A 24,605-nucleotide genomic window follows, 5' to 3' on the forward strand; every position below is an offset into this window, starting at 1 on the left:
TCTTCTATGTTGTGCCATGCGCTTGTGAAGTGGCTGTTTGGTCTCTCCAATGTAGAGGTCTGGGCATTCCTCGCTGCACTGTACATCAGGAGGTCCTTTTGTCCCTCTGCGGGGGGATACTCCCACTAGGTTTAAATCTGGGACTCCCCACCATTTGACCTTAGAACTGAAGAAGCTTCTCGGATGAGAGGTGAAACGTCTTCAAGTAACTTAAAGAAGTCCAAACGCTTTTCTTTGCAAGCTCCTTTGACTTTAACATTGAAACATTACCCCCATAAAAAAAAATTCCTGAGGCTTGAATTCTGAAAGACATCCTTCCTGGTCTCTATAATTAGTTTTAAATAAACATAATATAAATTATACTGCAAATTATTTCAATGCAGTTGTTCATCATTTTACCACTCACCAAGTAGTAATGATGCAAGTCAAAACTGGAGAGTAAACTTTACTGTAGTGCTTGCGTAGTTTTCAGCTTGGCTCAGTTCAAACATGACGGTCTTGCGGCATGTTTCGTACATTTGTGGAATGGCGACATGGGAAAAGTAGTTTCGTGAGGGGATGCGGTATCTCTGGTCCATCTTATGTATCAGACTGGTGAAGCCCTCTCTGTGAAGTGTATTTATAGGCATCATGTCTTTAGCCAAAAAAAATGTGTAATGGCCTCTGTTATTTCTTTATACCGCTTCGACGTTTTCTCATAAGGAGTTCCACTTGAAAAATCTGATAGAGACGGCTGTTGGACTGCTGTGCTCTTTGTCTTAACATTAGCAACCTTTGTTTGTCTAGCCCTGTCTTTGTATTGAAGATGATGGTGGAGATTAGTCGTGTTTCCTCTGGTGGTTGCCACGAGTGTTCGGCAAGTTTTGCAGAGTACCTGTGTTTGTAGAATGTCGTCTTTATCAAATCCAAAGTACCTCCAGATAAGCGAGGTACTATTTTGTTTTTTTAGCCATGAGTTCATAGTCAGTAGCGTTCTCGTCATGTGTCTCACTCTCAGCCATTACAGCTCCCCACCTCTAATCCATGTGATTGGTTAATGCCGTGAAGGGCTCTATACGACTGATCAAATGGGTAAAGTGGTTTCTTTTATTGGTAAATTCTTTAAAGCACGTGTGTAAACATTTTAAGGTACCCAATTATCGCAGTTTACGCCATCTTTTGCGATGGGCCCATCACACAGGCTGATATCGCAATGACAATAAATTTTCAATTTATTGTGCAGGCCTAAAAGTGACTGTTGCACACCTGCAATAACCTTAATATTTTCTACCAAATACTAACCTGTACCTGCAGCTGGTAAGTATCTACTAAGGTCTATTTATAAAAAAAAAAACAAACAAAAAAAACGTTTTGCACCACAGTTGTTATGTGTCAGTTACATATGTTCAGACTTTAAAAAAAATGCTTAATCTCGAGTCACCTCAAATGGTCTGGACAGCATTTATCTGTAGGATATCTAGCCTGTTGGTCTGCTGTTTAACTCTGCTGTCAAAAAGCCATATGTGGTGTGCCTATTAGAGCTGGGCGATATATCGAGTTTTTAAAAAATATCGATATATTTTTATACGAGATATAAGATGTGACAATATCCTTTATATCGATATAGTCTATGTTACGTTATAATTATACTTGTGGAGCCGCAAGTTTGCCTCTCTTTCGTCTACTTTCGTCTTTATGCAATGTTACTCGGCCTCGCCTTCACTGAACACAACTCCCCTTCCTCCCCCATCGCTTCGCCTGCAGGAAGCGACAAGATGGACACGGCAAATCTCCGTTAACGAGTTACTGCGCATCGCCCCGTGCGTGGGGCTGGATGGCGTCAACGTGTTAGCTAGCTAACCACGCTAACGCCATGCAGCCCAGAGGTGCTGCATGGACTAAAATCCTTTCATTTTCTCAAAAGTTGACAGCGCGCCTTATGTATGAATTCTGGTTGTGCTTGATGGCCGCGAACCGATTTTATGTGGAACACGGCGCTCAGCAATCTGTCAAAAAATGTTTTAGTACGACTTTGGTAAGCTACGGAGCTGCACCGCTTGATGGATTGTCGGAGCATTACGGCTGAGCCTCGCGGAGTGATACGTACTGTGCTTCAACGTAATATTACCCTACTGTGTATAAGGACCATAAATGGCACCTGTTAAGAGACGTGGTTACGAAGCGGATTTCAAACTCCAGGCTGTCAGTCACGCAGTAGAAGTTGGGAACAGAGCAGCTGTGAAATCTGTCTGTGTTACTATGCTCAGCGTCTTTTAGTTTACATTTTGACTGCACAATTGTGTTATGCACAAAAACAACATTGTTTTCTTTTATTTATGGAGCATTATTATTTAATAAATGCTCATAATTTATTTTTGAGTAAATTTTATGTACATCTGCTCTATGTTAATAAAAGTGCCTGTGTGACATCTGGGACACAGCTTTGACTAAGAACTCTCTTTTTGTTCTTACTTCATGGCTTTAAAAAAAATAAATATCGAGATATATATCTTATATCGCCACCCAGCTAAAAAATATCGAGATACGAATTTTGGGTCATATCGCCCAGCCCTAGTGCCTATGTCTATTTACTCTTGAGGAGACTGATATGCAAGTCTGATATGAATCGATGAGTTATTGAAGCACATTTACACTAAGTAAAGCGCTATACAAATACAGGCCATTTACCATTTTTAACTGATAATTGTGTTACTGAAGCTGAACTGAACTTGATGTTGTTAGCTTCTGTTAGCAGCTTTTACTGAAACATTCTTAGAAGTGGGTCTAACATCGTCTAACCCAGGCAACTGCAAAATAAACTCCCATGTGATACAAGAGTGGTATCAAACTGTTTATCAGAAAGAAAGTGCTGGCATAACCTTAAAGCTTATAACCAGATGCTGTTATAGCCGGTCACACCTCTAATCTGCTGACAAGTCACTACGGCACTATCAAGAACAAACAAGCATGTTAACGCATGTTTTCTTATGTTACAGCCCTGACTTCAGAGCTTTTCTTTCTTAACCCAGCACCAGCACTCACAGCAGCTTGGTTACCTGCCTATACTGCCAGTTATCTATCAGCACCTTTGGTTGTGTACCACAATAGATGTGGTTAACAGAGCATCTCTTTGTCAGTTTAATAGGGAGATGTTTTTGTCAGGGTGCACACTTACACCTTCAGGCTTTGTAAATAGAGTGTTCATTGATAGCATGAAACATTTTACTTGCAGATAGTACATAAATCCATCCTGCAAAATAAAATATGGAATTTAAAACTTTAGTGTAAAATACAGCTTTTACAATAAGCAATGTTAAATATATCAAAATGTGATTGCCATTGAATTTATATTCTGAATAATTTGATCACACAAAGGTATATACACACACAAACACAAAAACTCATACATACTAGACCATACAGCTTTATGAGCCAGGACTTGGTGGTTAAACCCAAGGTAAACAATCAATTCTCAGAGGCAGTATTAACAGCAGACAGGCATTATTGCCTGCAATGAAGGTGGGACTTGACAAATATGGGTGGAGGGAAAGAAAACAAAAGAACACCACCATTATATTGCAGTTAATATAGAAAGAACAAAACTGACGCGAAACTTTTAACATTTCGTCGTCTTCAAATGCAATGACACTGTGGGTGGGAATCACAGTAATTCACAAGCAAATACTATCACAATTTGTTGCCCACGATAATGACAGTATCACGATACATTGAATCGCAAAACACTGCAAGACAATCATCTACAGCACAGCATGATATCCTCTATTTATTCACATTATTGCGAAGTGGGTGAATTAAATCTTCCTGGATTTCTGAGGCCGATCAGTATTACCCCTCAGCAAATACATATTTTTAAAGAAATAATTCTAAAACTATTGATATTGGGCACATTGATAACTGCAATACTATAGTTGGCCAATCCGAAGGTACACTGGAGCATTTTTTCCAGTATCCCAAAAAGCCCCTGACACTGAGGCACTGTGCAAAGAACCATGAGTGTAAAACAATGTTTTAAAAACAGCACACTAGCTAACATGATAGTAACCCCTTTAACACAGCCAAAGATTAAAGTTCTGTTTATCTTGTCAGTTTTCAAAAAAGAAAGTAGATAAGTCAAGTCTTTGTCACTATAAAAACACAGTGGGACATTTTATTTCAAACTATGCAGTTACTGTATTACTTCAAACCTAGTTGGCATTTCTCTACTCTTATTATCAATCAGCTTGTGTAGATGGCCAATTAAGATCAATGATGGTCAGAGCTAACGGCTATACCTCTATCTCGTCCACCTAACCGTTTCTCTCTATTTCTCTCTCTCTCACACACACACTTAGAAATAAAAGTCTAAGTTCAGCTGACATCCAACCGCTTAATTTCACTAACTGAAGTTGGCCAAATCAGTCCGTGTTTTATGTCAATGTGCAAAAACATTTCTTAATTCTGGAATTCTGAAACAACCTCCCTTTGTTCATGTTCCCGTTTCTCTTTGACTCACCACATATTTTATTTTCGTTTTGTTATTTTGTGTAAGTGTGTGTATATTTAGGCCACACACAGTTACATAGGGTGGATAATGACACCATAATGGTTGGCTCCTCTGCCATGAGTCATAATATGATAGGAATGGGATAACTGGACTATGAAGCAAATTTCCCAACCTTAACATATAGATATCAATACACTTGCAAGAAGCTCATAAAGACTAGTAAATTTATTGGTATAGCTCTATACGCTACTAAAGACCAATGTTTCATGTAGCCCTTTTCCACTAGTACCTGACTCTACTGTACCTTTCAGTCCTTTTCCATTATAGTCGTGTACCACCTAATGTGTGTAGGGTTGTAATAGCAGCATGGTTGGGAGTCCTGTGACACCATTTGAACACCGAAAAAAGGATGACATTGAGGCGACGGTACATCTGTTGCTCAGTGTGTGGCTTTTTTCTAGACTCAGGCACCACTGTGGTTTTTTGTGTAGCCATTTCCCTCATTGCTGGAATTCAAAAATGGCAGATGTGATTTTCGTGAAGGCAGTGGCATGCAGTCTTTCAGCGTCACATTTTGGATCACCTCAGATTGCTTGGAACCCCAGCCAATTGGGTACTAAAAAAGTACCAAACACCAAAGAGTGGGTAAGAGTGGAAAAGGATTATTAGTAGCATTGCTCATTGTCCTGGTTAACAAGTACACACTGAAGGCTGGTGGGAAATTTGCCACACTTAGCTGAGACTAGGGCTGGGCGATATGGCCTAAAATTCATATCTCGATATTCTTTAGCTGGATGGTGATATATGATATATATCTCGATATTTTTTAAAGCCATAAAGTAGGAACGAAAAGAGAGTTCTTAGTCAAAGCTGTGTCCCAGATGTCACACAGGCACTTTTATTAACATAGAGCAGATGTACATGAAAAAATTACTCGGAAATAAATTATCAGCATTTATTAAATAATAATTCTCCATAAATAAAATAAAACAATGCTGTTTTTGTGCATAACAAAAAGCTCACAATTGTGCAGTCAAAATGTAAACTAAAAGACGTTGAGCATAATAACAAACACAGACAGATTTCGCAGCTGCTCTGTTCCCAAGTTCTACTGCGTGACTGACAGCTTTGAGTCTGCTTCGTAACCATGTCTCTTACAGGTGCCATTTGTGGTCCTTATACACACAATACGGTAATACTACGTTGAAGCACAGTATGCATTACTCCGCGGGGCTCCTGACTACAGTAGCTGTAATGCTCCAACAATCTATCAAGCGGTGCGGCTTCGTAGCTTACCAAAGTCGTACGACAGCATTTTTGACAGATTGCTGAGCGCTGTGTACCACATAAAATCGGTTTGCGGTCAGTAAGCACAACCAGAACTCATACATAAGGCATACTGTCGATTTTTGTGAAAATGAAAGGATTTTAGTGTAAGGTTATAGTCCGAAAAATACGGTATACGAGTTTTGTAAGGTAGTTTGTTTCGGGGCAGGAGGCTGGGAGACAGCACACAGTTTCACACACGCTTCATTTTGCCCTTTATGGTGCTGTTGTAAATTGTGAAAATACTAGTAATGCTAGATGCACGGCGTTAACGAGGTAACCGCTAACGCATTGACGCCCACGCACGGGGCAATCCGCGGTAACTTGTTAACGGAGATTTGCCGCGTTAATACAGTTATGGCATAAACGTCAGTTTAACAAGTGTAACGTTGCAGCACTAAAATAGTAATCTCCAAATGTTTTCTTTTACTGACCAGCTCCTCTTTGATAGCTGCCGTGTCCATCTTGTCGTTGCCTGCAAGTGAAGCGATGGGGGAGAGGGAGGCAGAGTAACGCAGCATAGAGACAAAAGTGGACGAAAGAGAGGCAAACTTGCGGTTCCACAAGTACAATTATAATGTGACATTAGGGCTGGGCGATATGACCTAAAATCCATATAATATATCGCGACATATATCGTTACCGCACATGCTTCAAATTATATCGCGATATATTATTTTCTTCTGTGTAACGTATTTTCCACACTAAAAGGCACACTTAAAATCCTTTAATTTTCTCAAAAATCGAGAGTGTGCTTTATGTATGAATTCTGGTTGTGCTTACTGACCTCGAACCGATTGGGGTGTGCAAAAATCTGTTAAAAATGTTTTAGTACAACTTTGGTAAGCCGCACAGCTTGATGGATTGTCAGAGCATTATGGCTGCCGTAGTGAGAAGCTTCGTGGAGTAATCTGGGTCCAAAACTCCGTCCCTTCAGGTCCCAAAGTCAAACGAACACAGAGTTAAAAACGGTCTAAATTCTTTCATCTTTAATAAAATCATCAGCGTTGCTGCTTTACCAAGTGTAACAATTAAGTTTAACATCCATGCATCCATGAAAACAGAATTTATTAAATTTAACGGAGTTACAAGTTAACAGGAAGTTAGCTCGCTAGTTTCCACCTAAACATGACATAGCATGTTCTGACTGAGAGATTTTTGAAACTAATTAAAACGTACAGCTCTGCTACCACTTCCAACATAAACGAAGACAGAAAACTAAACAGCAGTGGCGTTTGCAGGGTTACTGAAGTTGGACTACCTGGTATATAATGTTGTGCTACGTGATTGCTAGCGACACAGCTATGTTAGCATAACATTAGCACAATGAAGCTGGAGGATGAACGCCAACTCGATAAAAGTTAACGTGAGGGATTCTGGTGGTTAGGGACAAATGCAATCGCATAGCAGGATGCTATACACGGGCCAAACTTCAGTCAGGAGAACAACTGAGATTATTCATCCAGTCATTTGCTATGACTGTCTCTATCGTTGGCCAAATTTATATTGTTTCTATCGTATATCGTTTATATCGCCCACCTCTACGTGACATAGACTATATCGATATAAACGATATTGTCACATCTCATATATTTAAAAACTCGATATATCGCCCAGTCCTAGCTGAGATAGAATTGTTTCAAGAGTGCTGTCCATTCGCACCAGTGCTCTTGTCACTCAATATCTGCTGTGTGTGTAAGCAGCCAAAACCCAAACCTACACTATATCATAATCATCGCGGCTTTAGCTCAGGAGCTACTAATCGGAAGACTGGTGGTTTTAGATCCTTGAGTCTGCATTCCACAGTATCCTTGGGCAATATACTGAACTCTTCGATGCATGCGCTGGAGTGTGAATGTATGTGAATGTTAAACAGAAAGCACTTAGGTAGAAAAAGCATAGAAAAGGGGCTTGTATGAATTAGTGTGAATGAGATGTGTTTTATAAAGCATTTTGAGTGCTGTAGTGGAGTAGAAAAGCACTATGTAAGAACCAGTCCATTTACCATCTACCATCAACATGTATTTTCTGTTTGTTTTAGAGACAGTTGTCCTGGTGGTGGTCTAAAACTAGTGCGCATAGCTTAAGTAATCAATATTTATTACATTTATGTGGTCTGACATCATTTAGGGGAAGCACTTGAATGGCCAGTGCAGCAATAACTTTGGATTTGATCTTATTAAGTGTCCCAGAAAAGCCCTGACACTGTGACAGTGAGCCACTGTGCACAGAAAGATGACTGTAAAACAAAATCCACTTTAAAAATCAATCAACCATAATGAATTTTATGCTTTACATTTTTTTTTCTATCTGTCTTTACCTATTTAAGAAGTGGCCCAAGTGCAGTCTAGCCCTTGTTTACAGGAGTACATACCCACAGAGTTTGTGGGGTCATTCAAAAACACTGTGTGTCCCAATCCAATATAATTATACGAGAAACCAATGTGCAGCAGGAGCACATGTATCCTGACAGAGTGTCAAGATCCAGATACACTCAACTTAAAGCCAGAGAAATGTCCTCACTTCACCTCATACAATATTTTTTCCTTTCGGACTGCTCATAACACCCACTCTGTTACAGTTCTGCAGTGTGATGCAGTGCAACAATGGCTACTGACACCACAAAAAACTCTCAGCAGTCACTATAAGACATCTACTGTATTTCAGTAATAAAGATCAAATGTTGTCCCTATAGATTCAGCTAAAACTAATGAGGCTTACAACAATAGCTCTGCACTACGAAGTCTCGCTGACACAAAGGGGTGGATAAAACAATTAAAAAAAAATATTGCAAACTACCCAAATTCTCATTTATTTGAATCAACGCCTCTTTAAAGTAGAGTCAACAAAAACGCAACATTATCACATCCACAATGTTAAGATTTTTTGTACAACTGTTGTATGGCTGTGCTTAAGTTTCAGTCAGATGTTAATAATAAAACAGCTACTCTTTGTATAGGTTAAATTCAAAAGCTGCTACAGTAGAATAGCATAAAAAGAATTTCTAATAACTGTAGGTATCACTAATGAATAGCCAGCCCGCAGCACAGACGCATGTGAATGTCCATTTGTGCATGTGTACACACAATACGACTGACAGCTGAATGCATTACAACTTTGCCTCCAGGGATCTGTGTCCAACCTTTTATCCTGATGCTTTATTCCCTCTGACATCTCTCACCTGCCGCAGTTTGTATGCATGCATGCATACACTTACATCAAAATTTAATTGTCAAAGAGAGACGACAATCTGACTGAACCATTGTGGTAGACTGATGCTACACAGTGTGAATCTGTGTACAGGGAAAATAAGAGCACTTTGTTGTCTTATCCTCCTATCATCCCACTAGTTCATTTATGAAAACATCAAACAATGTACTTCTGTAAGACCTCTATACATTTTCTAAAATAAAAACACTTTTTTTTCCTTTTTTTTTTTTTTTTTTTTTTTTTAAATAGTGGACATCTAAGAACCTTATTTTCAGTTAATAACTGAATAAGAGCTGAAGAATGAGTCATTCAAGTGGTGCTGAGAGGCCTTGTAGCGAGATCAGTGGACCAAGTAACTACTGGGAAAGTACGCCTACATCTCTTACAGACATTTATGGAGTTGATTACTGAATACTATTTAAGTGAATCAGCTGCAATGCACAAATGTATCATGAGATGGTGTGTCTGTTTTAGTAAAATTAAAACAGTCAGTGCCTTTCAATATGTTGCAACTACCTCAAAAACAAAAGAATGTGTTGTTGTAAAATGCCTTTTTTTCTCGACCACCTCTCACTTATAGGGAAAAGGCCACTGCAATGTCACGGATCTAACACGGCAAGCTTCTCTCAGCTGTTCCCTTCCTGGTAAGAGGTCACCACAGAGGATGGATCCACATATTTGATTTAGCACAGGCTTTCAGGCCAGACGTCCTTCCTGACACAACCCTTCCAGGGATCTGACTCTCCTTTCACTCCCAAAGCGGGGGATAACCACTACACTTTAATAATCCTACAACAGAACTGTGGATGTAGCATTTCAGTATACATCTAGAATATATTATTTATTGAACCGATTAAGATGAAAGCAGATATAGCACTACAACAATCACCAGCATGCCTTCATAAAGGGGGATGGAGAATGACAACAACATATCTGCCCTTTAATCCACAATATATTGATGTAGAACAAAACTGTAATATGCACGCAGGCAGCAAGGTGAGAAATGTTTCCCAATTTATTACTATGAAGCACGATGGTACAGGTGCGCTAAATGTCATCTCAAACCAACACGTAGAAAAATACAATTTTAAATTAAATAAAGCATTACTTCTTCTTTTGGCTGCTCCCTTTACGGGTCGCCACAGCGGATCATCTGCCTCCATTTCACCCTCCCTTTAATATCCTCTTCTGTCACACCAGCCATCTGTATATCCTCCTTCACTACATCCACAAATCTTCTCTGTGGTCTAATTAAGGCCTTACTTAATAAAACAAAAAAATATTTTCAGTGCTTAATCACCATTTCATGTGGATTTCATGAAGGTATGACCTACGAATGGTTTGCACGTCTATTTTAAGTGCTGCTTAATCGCTTCAACTGATAGTTAATCAGGAATAAAATGTTGGCCAATTTGTCTGATAATGCTGTAATAACCAATGTTACTTTTCAGGGAAAAGTTCAAAAGCTCCCTTTTTCTCAGTGTGTGTTGCTGCCATCTTTGGTTAATAATACAGTGAAACATCTTTTGATTTTAGACTGTTTGGCAAAATACTGGGACACATTTATTATATTTTTCTAATGTTGATTTTATCCAAATGAACAACTGAAAAAATAAATAACCCCTCTTGATTGATTCCTATACAAGAGAAATATTCAGAGTCCCCAAAATGCAGTTGAATGAATCTTTATGTACAGCAACCTTATTATTACTATTAACCATTGATTTCTTCTAAGATGGTCCAACCATTGAAATGTTTACATCTGCTAACCTCTAAAAGAACAGTAGCATTACTGGAGGTTGAAGTTGAGGGACCGGGAGCTGGACGAGGCACAGGAAATGAAGGTGACTCTGGAAGCTGCCGTCTGTCGGTGCTTCATTCGCCGATCTGTGATGAGCAAATCACTAAGTGGTTCAAACCACACGGGAATGAAGTGCTGGAAAGCTCTGTTACAGAACCGCTGTCTGTCGTAACATTAAGTGACTCCCGCTTTCAACAGTCTGACGGTTTTATGGCTGCATTGTACAGCCTGCCATTCATATACATGAGCCTGCACCCCACACATGCCAAAAGCCATACGACATCCACCGTCTTCCTCAAGCGAAGTAGACAGATGAATCAACTTTAGCATATAGGAACAACACTAGATCTCATCCAGTAGGAAAAAACAAAACCACAAACGTAGTATTTTCTGAGTAGAGCTCCTAAAGCGAACCACTGACCTTTAAGTTAATATACTTTCATCTGGTGGATGCAGTTCTAGTGGATGCCTTTTGATTTATCTAGAGTCACAAAAATAAAGTCAGCCTTTAAAAAAGACTTCCTTGTTTGTATATTAATAAGATTTAGGGTCTTCAGTCCCCCCCCCGCCCCAATCACAAAGGAAAGCATTTCTAGATGTCATAATTACAAACAGGACGAAAGTATCACCTATTAGAATCACTGAATGTCTATCATCCACAGAGCAGTGTGCATCTTCCAGTCTCGATCGTAGACTATTATTTTAAATGTACATAGTTTGCTTACACAGTAATGCTCTGGTGAAGCCAACAACAGTAGCATCTCACAAATCCCTTTAGACAGATAAGGCTTCTTGAATTAAATGGGATTAGTAGTCAGTGACTAAAGCAAGTAATCCCCCACCCACCGCCTACAAAAAAGGGAAAAAGAGATGATGGCAAAAAGGATTCATTTCACTGATAAGACTAGTCAAAAACAGGAGGGTAAATAAATAAATAATTACCTGTAACATTTGGAATAATCCTATCTGATATGCACCATTTAAACACACATCTTGTAGTATCAAGTTTTTTAAAAAGTGCCTTTTTTAACTTCTGCCACTGCTCGTTGCATTAGGCATAAATAAATGATCCAGCTTGCATATGTTACCCTGAGCACTGCACTTGGAACTGGCATGTTCACTGATTTCCTATACTGTATACGACGAAAAGCAATTAGATTTAAATCAAATTGAGATGAATAAATAATGACAACGAGCATTAGTTGCAGTGGATATCTGTACACCAGGACTTAGCTGCTGTGCAAGTGACATTCAGATAAAGTATACATTTGTTATGAACCCAGGCAGGAGTTGATGGGCACTGACATAGTTAGCCACTTTAATCCAGTGTGCAAACATTTGCACATGCAGAGTAAACCTTTTCTACCCATTTTGACCTTTCCCACTTCTCTCATTCGTCTCCTTCCCCTAAATTCAGCGCCAAACTCTTAACAAATTTAACTCCAGAAACAGTCATTTTCTCCATAGTGGCTGCTGTAGCCTTGAGGCGTTTGTATTTACCCTCACATCAGTGGTTAATATGTAGATATATCAGTCAGAGTGTGGCATGCACTGGCAGTGCACTGCATACCAGAGATAGCAAGCAAAGCCAAAACAGCGATGGTTGGACAAAAATGGTCACACTCAAACAAGCTTAAGACACCATTTTGAAAAATCCACCGATTTCTAGATAACCACTCCGAGATGCCATCTTGCCAATTATCACTAGATTAGCCAGCGTTAGCATGGCGATCCATCCATTCCGAAACACTCCGTGCAGGAATCTGCACGGGTCACATATTACTAACGTTAGCTTAGCTTGCGTGCTAGCCTGAAAAGCCAGTCGCTAACCCGTCGTAGCATCCCTGCATCTCTCGGCACACGCTGCCCCATTTTAAAAAAAAAACGCTAATTAGCAAGTTAGCCGGGGCAAAATTAGCAATGACAATGAAAACCACTCGCAGCAGGTCAGACCCGCAACGCACTGGGAAAACAGCTGCTAACACTACTACCTGGCGGACGACAAATAAAGTGAAAAAACAAAACAACAAAAAACCTGACACATGCTTCAAATAGTATCACTTTAAGTCCGCTGTTTAAGCTAGCCGCTTTAGCTTAGCCCGCTAGTTCCCCACTGTAGCCACCACGGAGGACAATTAAAGGGATACGGAGGGGAAAAAAAGATAGGAAAAAAACCCCGAACAAGCATCAAGAAAACACACAGACATTTCTCCTCTTTGTGATAAAAAGCATAAAAGACTTACCAAAGCTACTCGGTCGATCACGGAAGGGAAAAAAGGAAAGATTCCCCGAATGTGTACGTGCTCTCTCCCGTGTGAGTGTGCTGCCTCGGGTCGGTGCGGAGTGGCTCTGCTACAGCAGCGTTTTGTCGGGCCAGTGGCGATGGGAAGACAGCTTTCACCCGGAGAGACGGCCACAGTGTGGGGGATGGGGATGCACTGCCGGGAGGGGAGAGAGGGAGGGATGCAGGGATGCAAGAGACAGAGGAGGGGGGCCAGACCCACCAATAATATAAACTGGAGAGGCTCTGATAATAGCCCGATAATATGTACACCGATTCAGTGCAGTCTCGTAAAAACTGAAATCAGTAAATGGCGTTAGTATGTGCTGCCCGTTTACACTGATTTCACTCCAGTTTCACAACAATGGGACGGTCTCTGACTTTTATAGGATGGTCTGTTGTATTAAGATGAAGGAGGATAAAGCATATAGAGTATAATGACAGTTTTTTCCCTTTTTTTGCTTTTCTGTATATTTGCATTTTATCCATGATTGAGCCCACGTTTTATGTAGTAATAGCATAATAATAATAATAATAATAATAATAAGAAGAAGAAGAAGAAGAAGAAGAAGAAGAAGAAGAATTGAATTGTGTCTACAAAAGCTCTTATTCTGTAATCATGTTTTTCAGGCGTTTTCAAGAGTGTGTTTTTGTGTCACTGTGGTGGTGAGACGGTGTTTTGAGAAACCGTCCTACTTTGGCAAAGCGTCCAACCTGCATTATAATTTGACCCTAACCCTAACCATAAGAAATATTCACAATGGGTTAAAAAATGATGTAAATTTGGGGGTTGTGTTACGCGCATGCGCAGCGTTTGCGCAGAAACAACGGTTAGGATGGTTTGTGAAGTAGGATAGATTCCCAGAACAACACGATACTGCAGCACCGCTTTAAGTTCACGTTCTAATTCAGATTCAATGGCTGTTGTCCTATGCATCCCCATAATCATTTCTCCGCAGCACGGCAGCGTCACCCAGTGGTAAGAAATATTACTGCATCAACATAGTGTCAATGAGAAGCACACAGGAGTAAAGTTCTGCCCATAGGAATTTTCCGTGTGACTCAAAATTACTTGATATGTTTGAGATATGTTTTCATTTGCAACAGAGAAAGCACCCATGGTTAACTAAGCAAGCTAACCTGTATAACTGCTGAACGTTAACTGTTCTAAACTTGTAACTAAAGCAAATAGAAAGGTTGACCAGAACACTCGCCAGAAATAACCGACCAATAGGGGAGAACTACAGTTCCCAGCGGCCATTGCGCCTTTTTCTGCAATAAATAAAGAGTACAACGAAAATAAATGAGGGGGATATAAAGGAGACACGGGCATTATTCTTTTTAGGGAAAATCGCAAATTCAGTAAACAAGATGACAGGAAGAAGACGATTAAACGCAAAAAAACAAACAAAAAGCGGACTGAAATCTCGCGTGATTTCAGGCTTCCGGAAACTAGAATAGCATGAGAGCTCTCCGAGGTGCTGACACTGTCTTGAGTATTACTTGTCCTGCCTCAGACTAACTAGCTGCATATTTCACGCATTTTATACTCATATATTTTTGACTTTTAACGTCCAGACATCACCTCAGGTAATATCTAATGTGCTTATCTTGAATGCAGTAATCGTGTCAGACACTCAGTGTCAGACACAATGATACTACTGCATGTCTTAATGGTAGAGGAGGACTGGACTGTGTGTTACAGATCTGTTCATGTAAATTAGTTTGTTGCATTCTTGTATCTCTTATTCCCTCTGTGTGTGCGTGTGTCTCTCACAGACTCACTCCATTACTATAAATTGCATCATTTTTCTATTCTTTTTTTTCTTCTTTTTTCAGATTCTGGCGTAATGGATGAAAATCATGACTTGTCCTTGTGTTTGACCAACACCCACAACCCCTGCAGCAGCAACAGCCCACCCAGCAGTAAACCTGGCAGTGCTCCACAATGCAACGGGGTCTCAGAGCGCCGGACAATGCTGCGGGTGTCTGAGTCCCATGGACTGCAGCTCCTGGGCGTGCTCAGATCGCTCAGGGAGAGAGGCTTGCTGTTTGACTTCACCATTAAGGTGCAGGAACGCAGCTTTCCCTGTCATCGCTGTGTTCTTGCAGCATGTAGTGATTTTTTCAGGTATCTATCTATCTATCTATCTATCTATCTATCTATCTATCTATCTATCTATCTATCTATCTATCTATCTATCTATCTATCTATCTATCTATCTATCTATCTATCTATCTATCTATCTAAACACATGTGTCTTGGGTTTAGGGCCATGTTTGAGGTGGATATGCGAGAGCGTGATGATGGTTCAGTAACGCTGGGTAATCAGTGTCCAGCAGCGGTGGCTTCTTTCCTGGACTTTGCCTACTCTGGGGAGGCGCTCATCACTGATGGCAACGTAGACATGTTGTTTCAGCTCGCCTCTTTTCTGCAGGTAGAAATGCAACTGCTTCATCTTCCTTCTTACCCTTAAACATGTTCATTTTGCCATGACTTCCTGGGATACTGCAGTAAATCAATAATCTTATTATTAATAGTTATTGTACCAGACTGTCGGGGTCAAGAGAGAGCTGAGTAATCACTGAAAGAGTAAGATCATGAATACAAGCGGCCAAAATGAGCTTCCTCTGCACGGTGGCTGTGCTCAGCATTACAGATAGGGCAACGAGTTCAGACATCTGGAGGGATCTCTGAGTGGAGCCGCTGCTCCTGCGTTTCAAAAAGAGTTGAAATGGTTTGAGCATGTGGTTAGGATGCCTCCTAACCAAGCTTCCCACTGGGAAGAGACCTCAGGGTAGACCCAGAACCTGCTGGAGAAATTATATTTGTCACTTGGCTTGGGAACACCTCGGGATCCTACTGGAGAAAACTGAACAGTTTGCCTCAGGAGAAGGATGTCTGGAATGCCTTGTTACCTCTTTCCCCCATAAAGATGACACTTGATGACCTCCCCTGTACCCTTGAAAGACAAGTTTCGACACCTCGGTATTTATCAATAAAGATTTGGTTGGATGATCATTAGAATAGTTTCAGGTTTTTTCTGAGGCTAGGCAGAGACCATTCTCACTGACCTCTGCTGCAAACCTTGATGCATTTTGTTCTTCAAGCAGGTATGAAATATAACAGAAATAGTTCAGTTCAGAAGGAGCTTCAAGTCTTACTCCTATTAGGCTTTAAAGGGGTAAAGAGTTAAAGACCGAACACTTAAAATGAAAAAATCTATAGTTGTGACAGTCAGCTAGGCACTTATCTTCTTGTTGCCAAATGTCATTTTAACATGAAAATTTCCCTGCTCTTGCTGTTGTGCCTTCAGGTGTCTGTCCTGTCCAAAGCATGCAGCGACTTCCTGATAGGAACCATGGATCTTTATAACTGTCTGTCTCTCTTGTCTCTGGCTGAGGGATACGGCTCAGCCTCTCTCCTGCAAAGTGCCAATGAGTTTGTGGTCCAGAACTTCTTTGAACTCTCCAAAACGCAGGACTTCCTGGATATGCAGGTGAAACCCAATCTTGCACCTAAACATTGCATCTATGCAGAGAAAGGCTGGAGGCTGATCAGAGTCTCTGTTGTAATTTATTCTCTATATCCAGTTGCTAAACACTTCATTATGTCTGACTTAAGAACTAGTTAAGGCTCAAAGCACCAATGATGTTGGATTTCTTGCATATTTGGTGGGATTTTTCATATTATTATTGAGATATTTTGGTTCATTGTTATAACAGTTCTGAAATCCATTAAAGCAAAAATAATATGCAACTCTTATTGTTTTATGTATGTATTGTTATCATTAATAAGCCCAATAGTTAAGCTAATGGTTCCTCTGCAACATGTAAAAAACATTGTATACACAATATATTTCATTAAATCTGCTTCTATATCAGTAACAAAACATCTTTTTGTTTCATGTTTTTAAGCTGACAAATACATCACATTAAAAAAAAGTAACTCTTTTCAGGTTAATGTCTTGGAGTTGTGCCTCAGGTCAGATGCTCTAAACGTGCCCAGTGAGGAGGCAGTGGTGGTGTCGCTCCTTGGATGGATTCGCCATGATCTCCCAGGAAGACAGAAGCTGATGCCGGGATTGCTGTCTCTGACCCGGCTGCACCATCTTCCTGCACCTTCACTAAAGGTACAACCGAACCTTTACCTGTACTGGGTTTAAAGACTTTTTGCAGTTTGTGGATTTGTGATCGCATCACCTTTCCTGTGTTGACTCTTACATTCTCTCTTAGTCTCTGTGTGATTCTGACCCTCTCCTCTGCAACGATGAGTCCTGTCTCGCCCTTGAGTCAGAAGCCCAGAGCAGACAGACAAAGCACAATGGCCTGCTCACTGATGCCAGGCCTTCCACCACGCAGAGTTATATCTACATCCACAAGACAGAGGAAAATGGAGAGATCCGGCACACCTTCTGCTACTGTCTGGAAACAGACCAGTGGAAAGAGCTGGGCACAGGGCAAGAAGAGGGGACAACTATGATGCCAGATCCACCAGGATCTTACCTTACCAGCTATGCTGAGAAGGTAAGGTTTACAGCATCAAATGAAATAATGTCAATTTGTGAATATTCTTTATAGTTATATGGTGCTGTTTACTAGAAAAAGGCATCATCTTTTCTTACTCTTTGTCCTTGTTGACTAAAGATTTTGATCACCATCTTTTCTGCTATCTACTGGATTGAAGATGTTTGTCACAGGTGGTTGCCAGGGAAATTGCTGCCGGGCGATACGCCTCCACGTGGCTGAACCTTTCCATGATGCCACTGATGAGGTTTGGTGCTTCTGTCCCGTGACCTTAACCTGCACACCTGCACCTGCCATGCTTAAGCCCAGAACCATGCACACAGCTGTAACGTGCCTGGATCGAGTGTATGTCATTGGAGGACGGACCAAGGGATCCAGAGGGGGGGCTCCCAGTCTGCTGGAGGTAACAGTGTTGGTTGGGATATGCTTCCATTAGTAGGTCATGGAATCAGTCATGGCCAACAGTGTTGATCTAATTCATGTGCGGTGTTGGATTTTAGGTGGAGTATTATAACCCTTTGGCTCAAACCTGGCGCTCTGTCAGTCCACTTCCCACTGCTATCTTCTACCCTGAGGCCAGTGCTTGTGGCAGTGTAATCTATACGCTGGGGTCAGAGGTGGAGATCACAGACTCCTTTAACCCCTCACTCGACTGCTTCTTCTGCTATGACGCCCTGCAGGACCAGTGGAGCCGCCTGGTGGCAGAGTTTGGCCAGTTCTTCCACGCTACACTGGTCAAGGCTGTGTCAATTAATAAAACACTGCACCTCTGTGACTTATCTACATACAAAGTGAGCAACGATTTAGTTTATCAGTCATGCCATTGCAGCCAGAGAGCCTTAAAAAGATTCTGAAGCTTAATTCTGTGGTAAAATACACTGAGCTTGTGTAAAAGTGTCCCTTTTTTTCTTTTCAGGTCTACAGTTTTTGCCCAGAGACCTGCGTCTGGAAGGGTGAAGGATCATTTGAATGCGCTGGGTTCAATGCCGGAGCAGTGGGCATGAGGGACAGAATCTACATTCTGGGCGGAGACTATTCACCTGATGAAATCACTGATGAGGTTCAGGTAGGATAGAAAACTCACATTTATATTGCTAGGAACTGAATAACCTTTACCTTTAACCCAGACCCAGACAGAAGTTTACAGACTCTTTATGGGCATGGATGTCATGATGATTTTGGGCTTTTAGTGATTTCTTTGAACTCTTTTTTTCCCCAGAGCGGGATGATTGTAAATCATACGTTTTTAATGACTTTAAATTCAAACTTGAAATTCGAATTTATTTGGGAATTTTTTTGCAATCCACTCAGGGTCAAAGGCATGCATACAGGCTCAAATACATACACGCATCCTTTTTTCCCCCCCGCCTGTCCCGTTTGGTTCTTTTGCCATCAGAATTATTGTCTAAAGGCAAAGAAAGATGCCCAACGGATTTACATGCACACATCCTAATATAATCCTAATATTTGGTTAAATGTACTTTTGCAAGCTGCAGACACTTTTGGTAGCCATCAACAAGCTTCTGGTACAATTCCAGGTATTTGAGCAGCCTTCTCTGCAGAAATAGTAGAGTTTATTTAAATTGCTTGGATTCTTGGCATAGACCTGGTTTTTCAGCATCACCCACAAATTTTCAATAGGGTTGAAGTTGGGGATTTGGGAAGGTAATTCCGGAAGCTTAATGTTAGCCTGTTTTATCCATTCGAAAACTAGTTTTGATGTGTTTGGGATCATTGTCCTGTTGGAAAAACTGATTGTGTTTAAGTTTCAGCTCAGCTAGCTGTTAATTTTAGGTGATGTTGAATAATTTGAAGGTCTTCCTCCTCCTTCATTATTCCATTTCATTTTACTTATTGCACTATACCAGTACCACTGGTAGTAAAACTGTATGGATACTTTTGACCCTGTAGGGATTGGAGAAAATACAAAAACAAATTTAAAGTTCTGCAACCAAATTTTCTTAAAAAAAAAAAAAAAAAAAAAAAAAAGTTAATATGTATATAGTGTACAATCATTCCAGTCTGGAAAAAGCACAATTCAGAGAAATCATTTGAAACCACAAATTACCATGATATTCATGCCTATGATGAGTGAATTTCTGACTACACCTGCACTCTTAGTTTTTACTAATTTAACTGTCTACTGTTTTCTTTCTTACTACCTACGCAGGTGTACTACAGTGGGAGGAGTCAATGGGAGGAAGTGGCACCCATGCCCAAAGCACTCACAGAGTTCCACTGCCAGCTCATCAGCTTCAACAGATATAGAGACCCGTGGGGTGATACAGCATAACTGATGGCAAACACATACATGCCCACCAACGCAGCAAACATGCAAGCGAAAGTTTGATGTCTGTGTGAATGAGCTTCCCTCGGCTTTCCAAACTGTGTGCATGACGGACAGCTAACACTTCAAGAGAGAATGCTATTCCCGTATTTAACCAGCAAATAGACACTCTTGAAACATAGCTCTCTTTTGAGAGAGTATCGTAGCCAAAGATAGGCAACTGACACCACATTTCCTGTCACAGATCATCAGTATATGTGAACACATTAACCTAGTCTATTTATTTTTTTATTTAGGGTCAAGTTTGATCTTTGTATTGTATGTGCGGAGCTCCTGTCATCATAGGAGCTTTGCTGTCACTCTAATTATTGCCCCTCCCATGGAGGACCCCTTTAGAATTCTATTTTAGTATCCGAGTATTTTTTTTGACAGCATGTTACAGATAGAAAATCCACATAAATAATTAGCATGTTCTGTAAACTTACCAGCCTTCTTGCAGCTACAGACTCTGTTCAGGAATTCAGACTTCTTTCATTTTTCTGAATTTGGGGATTTTGATTTTGATTTTTTTTGGCAGGAATACACAAATTATGCCACAGAGAGCCTCTGGGAGGCAAGCCTCTCTTGCTTTTACTTTAAAGGGGAAAATCAGTCAACAGGTCAACTTTTGAAAGCACATGTCAGTATGCACTTTAATCAGCTTGCCTTTATTCTGTTACTACATTGCCATGTGTCCATGCATGTTCTGGTTCTCCTCTCCGGGTGCACACAACAGTTTTTCATGTGCACTTTATCAGTCATAGAGAAACACTCTGTAGCTTCAAAAGGATAGTATAGACTAAAGTTTAACAAACCTGCAAAGAGCAAATGTGGGTGTGAATCATGACTGCATGGCAAGTTTGTGCTGAGAAACAGAAGCTAAACAAATGAAAGACTGTTTAATGTTAAGAAGTGATCATAAACATAATGCTTCAACAGTCGTGTTGTCTTGTTTTATGAGTTTGTCGTGTTCATTCCTTTGACAAAAAAACTGAAAAATTGGACACAACAGCATTGTTAAATGTGTTGGGCACTTAGACATACAGACTATGGTATGCACTCCTGTTTATAGTGACATTGCATTTTTTTTTAGAGTTTTCAAGCCATCCCATTTGGGTTTTCAACAATTTTATTCTTATTTATTAACCCTGACCACTATGCTGTGATTTCACATTCATGGCCTTATTCAAAAAAACTAAACAAAAAACACTAAAAATACAGATTCTGAACTATTTTATCCTTCATAGTTTGTCCCGGCTATAGTAACCACTTATTGTTGACCTCACATGAATAAGCAGAGCTATAGGTGTAAACACTGTATTATAAAATTTAGCCAGCAGCCAAGTCTTCCGATAACCCGACGCACGTGTCTCTCCATCCCCTCCGCCTCACGTCCGTTTCCTCTCTCATTGCTTAATTTTTTAGTCCTGGTAAGATTTCACCAGCAACCACATCAGCAGCACAGTGATTAAGACGATCATGAAGTTGAGGAACAGCTCCTGCACCGAGCGATCCATGGCAGCGTGCTGGATGGAGAGGATAGGTGAGACAGTCGAGGAGAGGTTGGTTGCTGTAAACTTTTAAGACAGAGGTAGGAAAAAGAAACTGCGTTTCAGTTGTTAAAGTGTAGACAAAAATGCAATACACAATGGTGCACATGCTCTGTGCTGGTTTATGCAGTCCCTGTTACAACAGGTTAGAGGGATCAGTGACTTCTCTGCTGAGTTACTGTTTACAGTCACCAAAGGTCAGCAAAGAAAAGGACAACAACATCCCCTCATATTAGCATGGGGCAGAAACACACGCAAAGCATACACCCTAATACACTAATAAATCAGGTTAAACATGTTCTATACATTTAGAAGTTGGGCTGTTTTGATATGTGCCATTAATAGCTTAGATAAAACTGGCAAAACTGAGGCTTTGCTGAGGACAATAGCACAAAGCCAGACCCAGTCGCAGTCGCTGTTACCTTGATTGCTTGGCTGTGATCGCACTATGAACAGGACAAAGAGAAAGCAAATGTTATCGTCCGCTCCTTGCCTTGCCCTCCAAGAGAAGTGTATCTTCTTCTTGGAAATGTCTCGATTGCAGCAGTTCTCCCCGTATCATCTGTTTCTTGCTGTTGTCCAGTTTTCTGCTGTTGCCAGGGGCACGGCCTGCTCCTAAAGTAGCCAACCTCAGTGGACCGCCCATGGTTCACATACACACCGACTGATGTCACACACCAATTAAACAACCAATAGAGTGTGTTATTTTCCACAATCTCATCCACTGGAGTTTTCCTACCCATAACCATACAGAGTCTGTTTCTCTCGCTCTCATACACACACACACACACAACAGAGGAGGGTCTCAGGGTTATTTATAACACATTATTGGAGATACTAGGTGGATTACAGTTGTTCCAAACACAATACTTATATCATCCAATGGATATAGGAAACTAACAATATCGCCCAGTATCAGAGGAATTGTCCTCAAGAGCAGTCTCTTCAAAATGTAAAATACCAGGCATGCTTGTTTTAAACCAACTGAAGCCTCTGTTAACCAGTCACCGATCGAGTCCCTTCTCAACTTAAAAGCAAAGAATTTGTAATGGCCCAAAAGTATCGTCAGTATACACACTTACGTGGAATTTCAAATAGGTACTGATTATAGAGGGGTGTCAAGCACAGTGGCTTGCACCCTTCATTAAGTTGCTTATCCTTGATGGATGAAGAGACAGAGGATACATAATGCTCTTAGTAAAATCCACACATGTGGATGGGCAAAGCAAAAAATTAAACCCCTTGATTATGCCTGGACCTAATCTGAATTTCTCATCTTTTCTACTGATTAAAGAAATTGTTACTCAGTGCTGATTTGTGGTTATTATCTTACTGTTACTTTCTTGACAAAGCCAGGCAGGGCTGGATAGTAATGGGATGGATTGGTATTATATATCAATATAACAAAAATTAGCAACTATAATTAGTTTGCATGATACGTATCTTTATACCCACCAGCCATAGTGGTAGCTACAACTGTTCAACTGCTTGTAAACACAAATATCGAATCAGTCAATCACAGGGCAGCAGCTTAACTTAGGCTAGCAAACATAGTCAGACACCTGCTGAAGTTCAAACTGAGCATAAGAAAAGGCAAGAAAGGTGATTTAAGTGAGTTAGAACGTGGCATGGTTGTTGGTGCCAGGCTGGCTGGTCAGAAACTGCTGATCTACTGGGACTTTGCCACACAAACATCTCTGGGGTTTACAGAGAACGGTCTAGAAAAGGCAAGCTATCTAGTTCTCTTTTATGTCAGAGGTCAGATGAGAATGGGAAGACTGTTTAAAGCTGATGGGAAGGCAACAGCAACTCAAACAACCACTCGTTGCAGCCACGGTCTGCAGAAGAGCAGCAACACGATGAATCTTGAGGCAGCTGGGCTCCAGCAGCAGTAGACCACACCATGTGCCGCTCCTGTCATCTAAGAACAGAAAACCGAGGATACAATACAAACAGGTTCACCAACATTGGACAACAGACATTTGGAAAAGTGTTGCCTGGTCTGAAGAGTCATGATTCCTCCTGCGACATTCTGATAGTAGGTGCAGAATATAGTATAAACGTCTTAAAAGCTCGGACCCATCCTGTCTGGTGGTGTTGGTGTAATTTTGTGGGGGATGTTTCCTTGGCACACTTTGGTCCCCTTAGTACCAACTGATCATTGCTTAAATACCACAGCCTACTTGAGTGGTGCTGACCATGTTCATCCCTTTATGGCCACACTGTTCCCATCTTCTGATGACTGCTTCCAGCAGGATAAAACACCAAGCCACAAAGCTCAAATCATCTCCAATTGGTTTCTTGAACATTGAATTCACTGTACCCAATGGCCTACATAGTCACCAGATCTCAGTCCAAGAGTGTTCCTTTGGGGTATATTAGAACAGGTAGATTTCCAACATGGATGCACAGCTGACAAATCTGCAGCAACTGTCTGACGCTATCATAACATTCTGGGTTAAAATATCTGAGGAATGTTTCTAGTACCGCGTTGAGTCTATGCCAAGAAGAATTAAGGCAGCTGTGAACAGTGGCGGTCCTAGCCCTGGGCGAACACTCCCTCTGCCCCCCCCCCCCCCCCCCCACACACACACACACAGACACACACATAAAACATATTAAGGATTGTACATTAACATAAAACTGTTGTCGGAACCAGACTGAATTTCACCAGAGAAAGACACACGCACACACATGAAGAGAGAGAGTGTATGCATAGTATGCATACACTCATACAATGAGAACAGGACAAATCAACAATTGACAACATCTGTAACATAATGTTTGGAGTTTAGTCTGTTACTGTTGCTATATTTACCATTTCTTCTTGGAGCAACTGTAATCCACATTATTTCCTTAGGGATTAATATTAAAGTATTCTGATTCTGATTGTTTCAGGATACATGACCTGCCATTATCCAACGACACATCTGCTTACCTGTATCTTTTGCTCGTTTCTCCTCCTCTTCTTTTCTATTTTTTCTAAACTGAGCACCTGATGGCTTTGAACTTTTCTTGTCCATCTTCCATTGGTTTTAATTTTGCACTCCAGTATGAACACAAGTCCCCCAACTCGAGGATCACCACAACATAACCTAATA

At 40.7% G+C, this 24,605-nt stretch overlaps 2 protein-coding genes and 1 long non-coding RNA gene across 4 annotated transcripts in view; 1 reads left to right on the top strand and 2 right to left on the bottom strand.

Moving 5' to 3' along the window:
• Positions 1 to 13,273, bottom strand: part of fam168a (family with sequence similarity 168 member A) — a 79,320-nt gene extending 66,047 nt beyond the window's left edge. Inside the window, exon 1 of one of the 2 annotated variants that reach the window (XM_026191728.2) lies at positions 13,064 to 13,273. The gene's annotated coding sequence lies outside the window, so the exon portion shown is untranslated. The remainder of the gene's footprint in view (positions 1 to 13,063) is intronic. The other variant, XM_026191729.2, reaches the window with a different exon arrangement.
• Positions 13,274 to 14,404: 1,131 nt separating this feature from the next.
• kbtbd3 (kelch repeat and BTB (POZ) domain containing 3) lies at positions 14,405 to 20,895 on the top strand. Its single transcript, XM_026160805.2, has 10 exons — positions 14,405 to 14,691; positions 14,941 to 15,232; positions 15,374 to 15,539; positions 16,419 to 16,601; positions 17,061 to 17,234; positions 17,338 to 17,628; positions 17,789 to 18,031; positions 18,129 to 18,419; positions 18,545 to 18,694; positions 19,799 to 20,895. Exons 2-10 carry the CDS (start codon positions 14,952 to 14,954, stop codon positions 19,919 to 19,921), a joined length of 1,902 nt encoding a protein of 633 aa, XP_026016590.2. The 5' UTR covers positions 14,405 to 14,691; positions 14,941 to 14,951; the 3' UTR covers positions 19,922 to 20,895.
• On the bottom strand, positions 20,835 to 24,050 carry LOC113017691 (uncharacterized). The gene is made up of 2 exons (XR_013901445.1): positions 21,927 to 24,050; positions 20,835 to 21,531 (listed from the first exon to the last, which is right to left on the bottom strand). It is a non-coding gene; the product is annotated as an uncharacterized LOC113017691 (long non-coding RNA).
• Between the last annotated feature and the right edge of the window lie 555 nt (positions 24,051 to 24,605).

This window comes from Astatotilapia calliptera, chromosome 14 (genome assembly GCF_964374335.1).
Source record: "Astatotilapia calliptera chromosome 14, fAstCal68.1, whole genome shotgun sequence".
NCBI classification, from domain to species: domain Eukaryota; kingdom Metazoa; phylum Chordata; class Actinopteri; order Cichliformes; family Cichlidae; genus Astatotilapia; species Astatotilapia calliptera.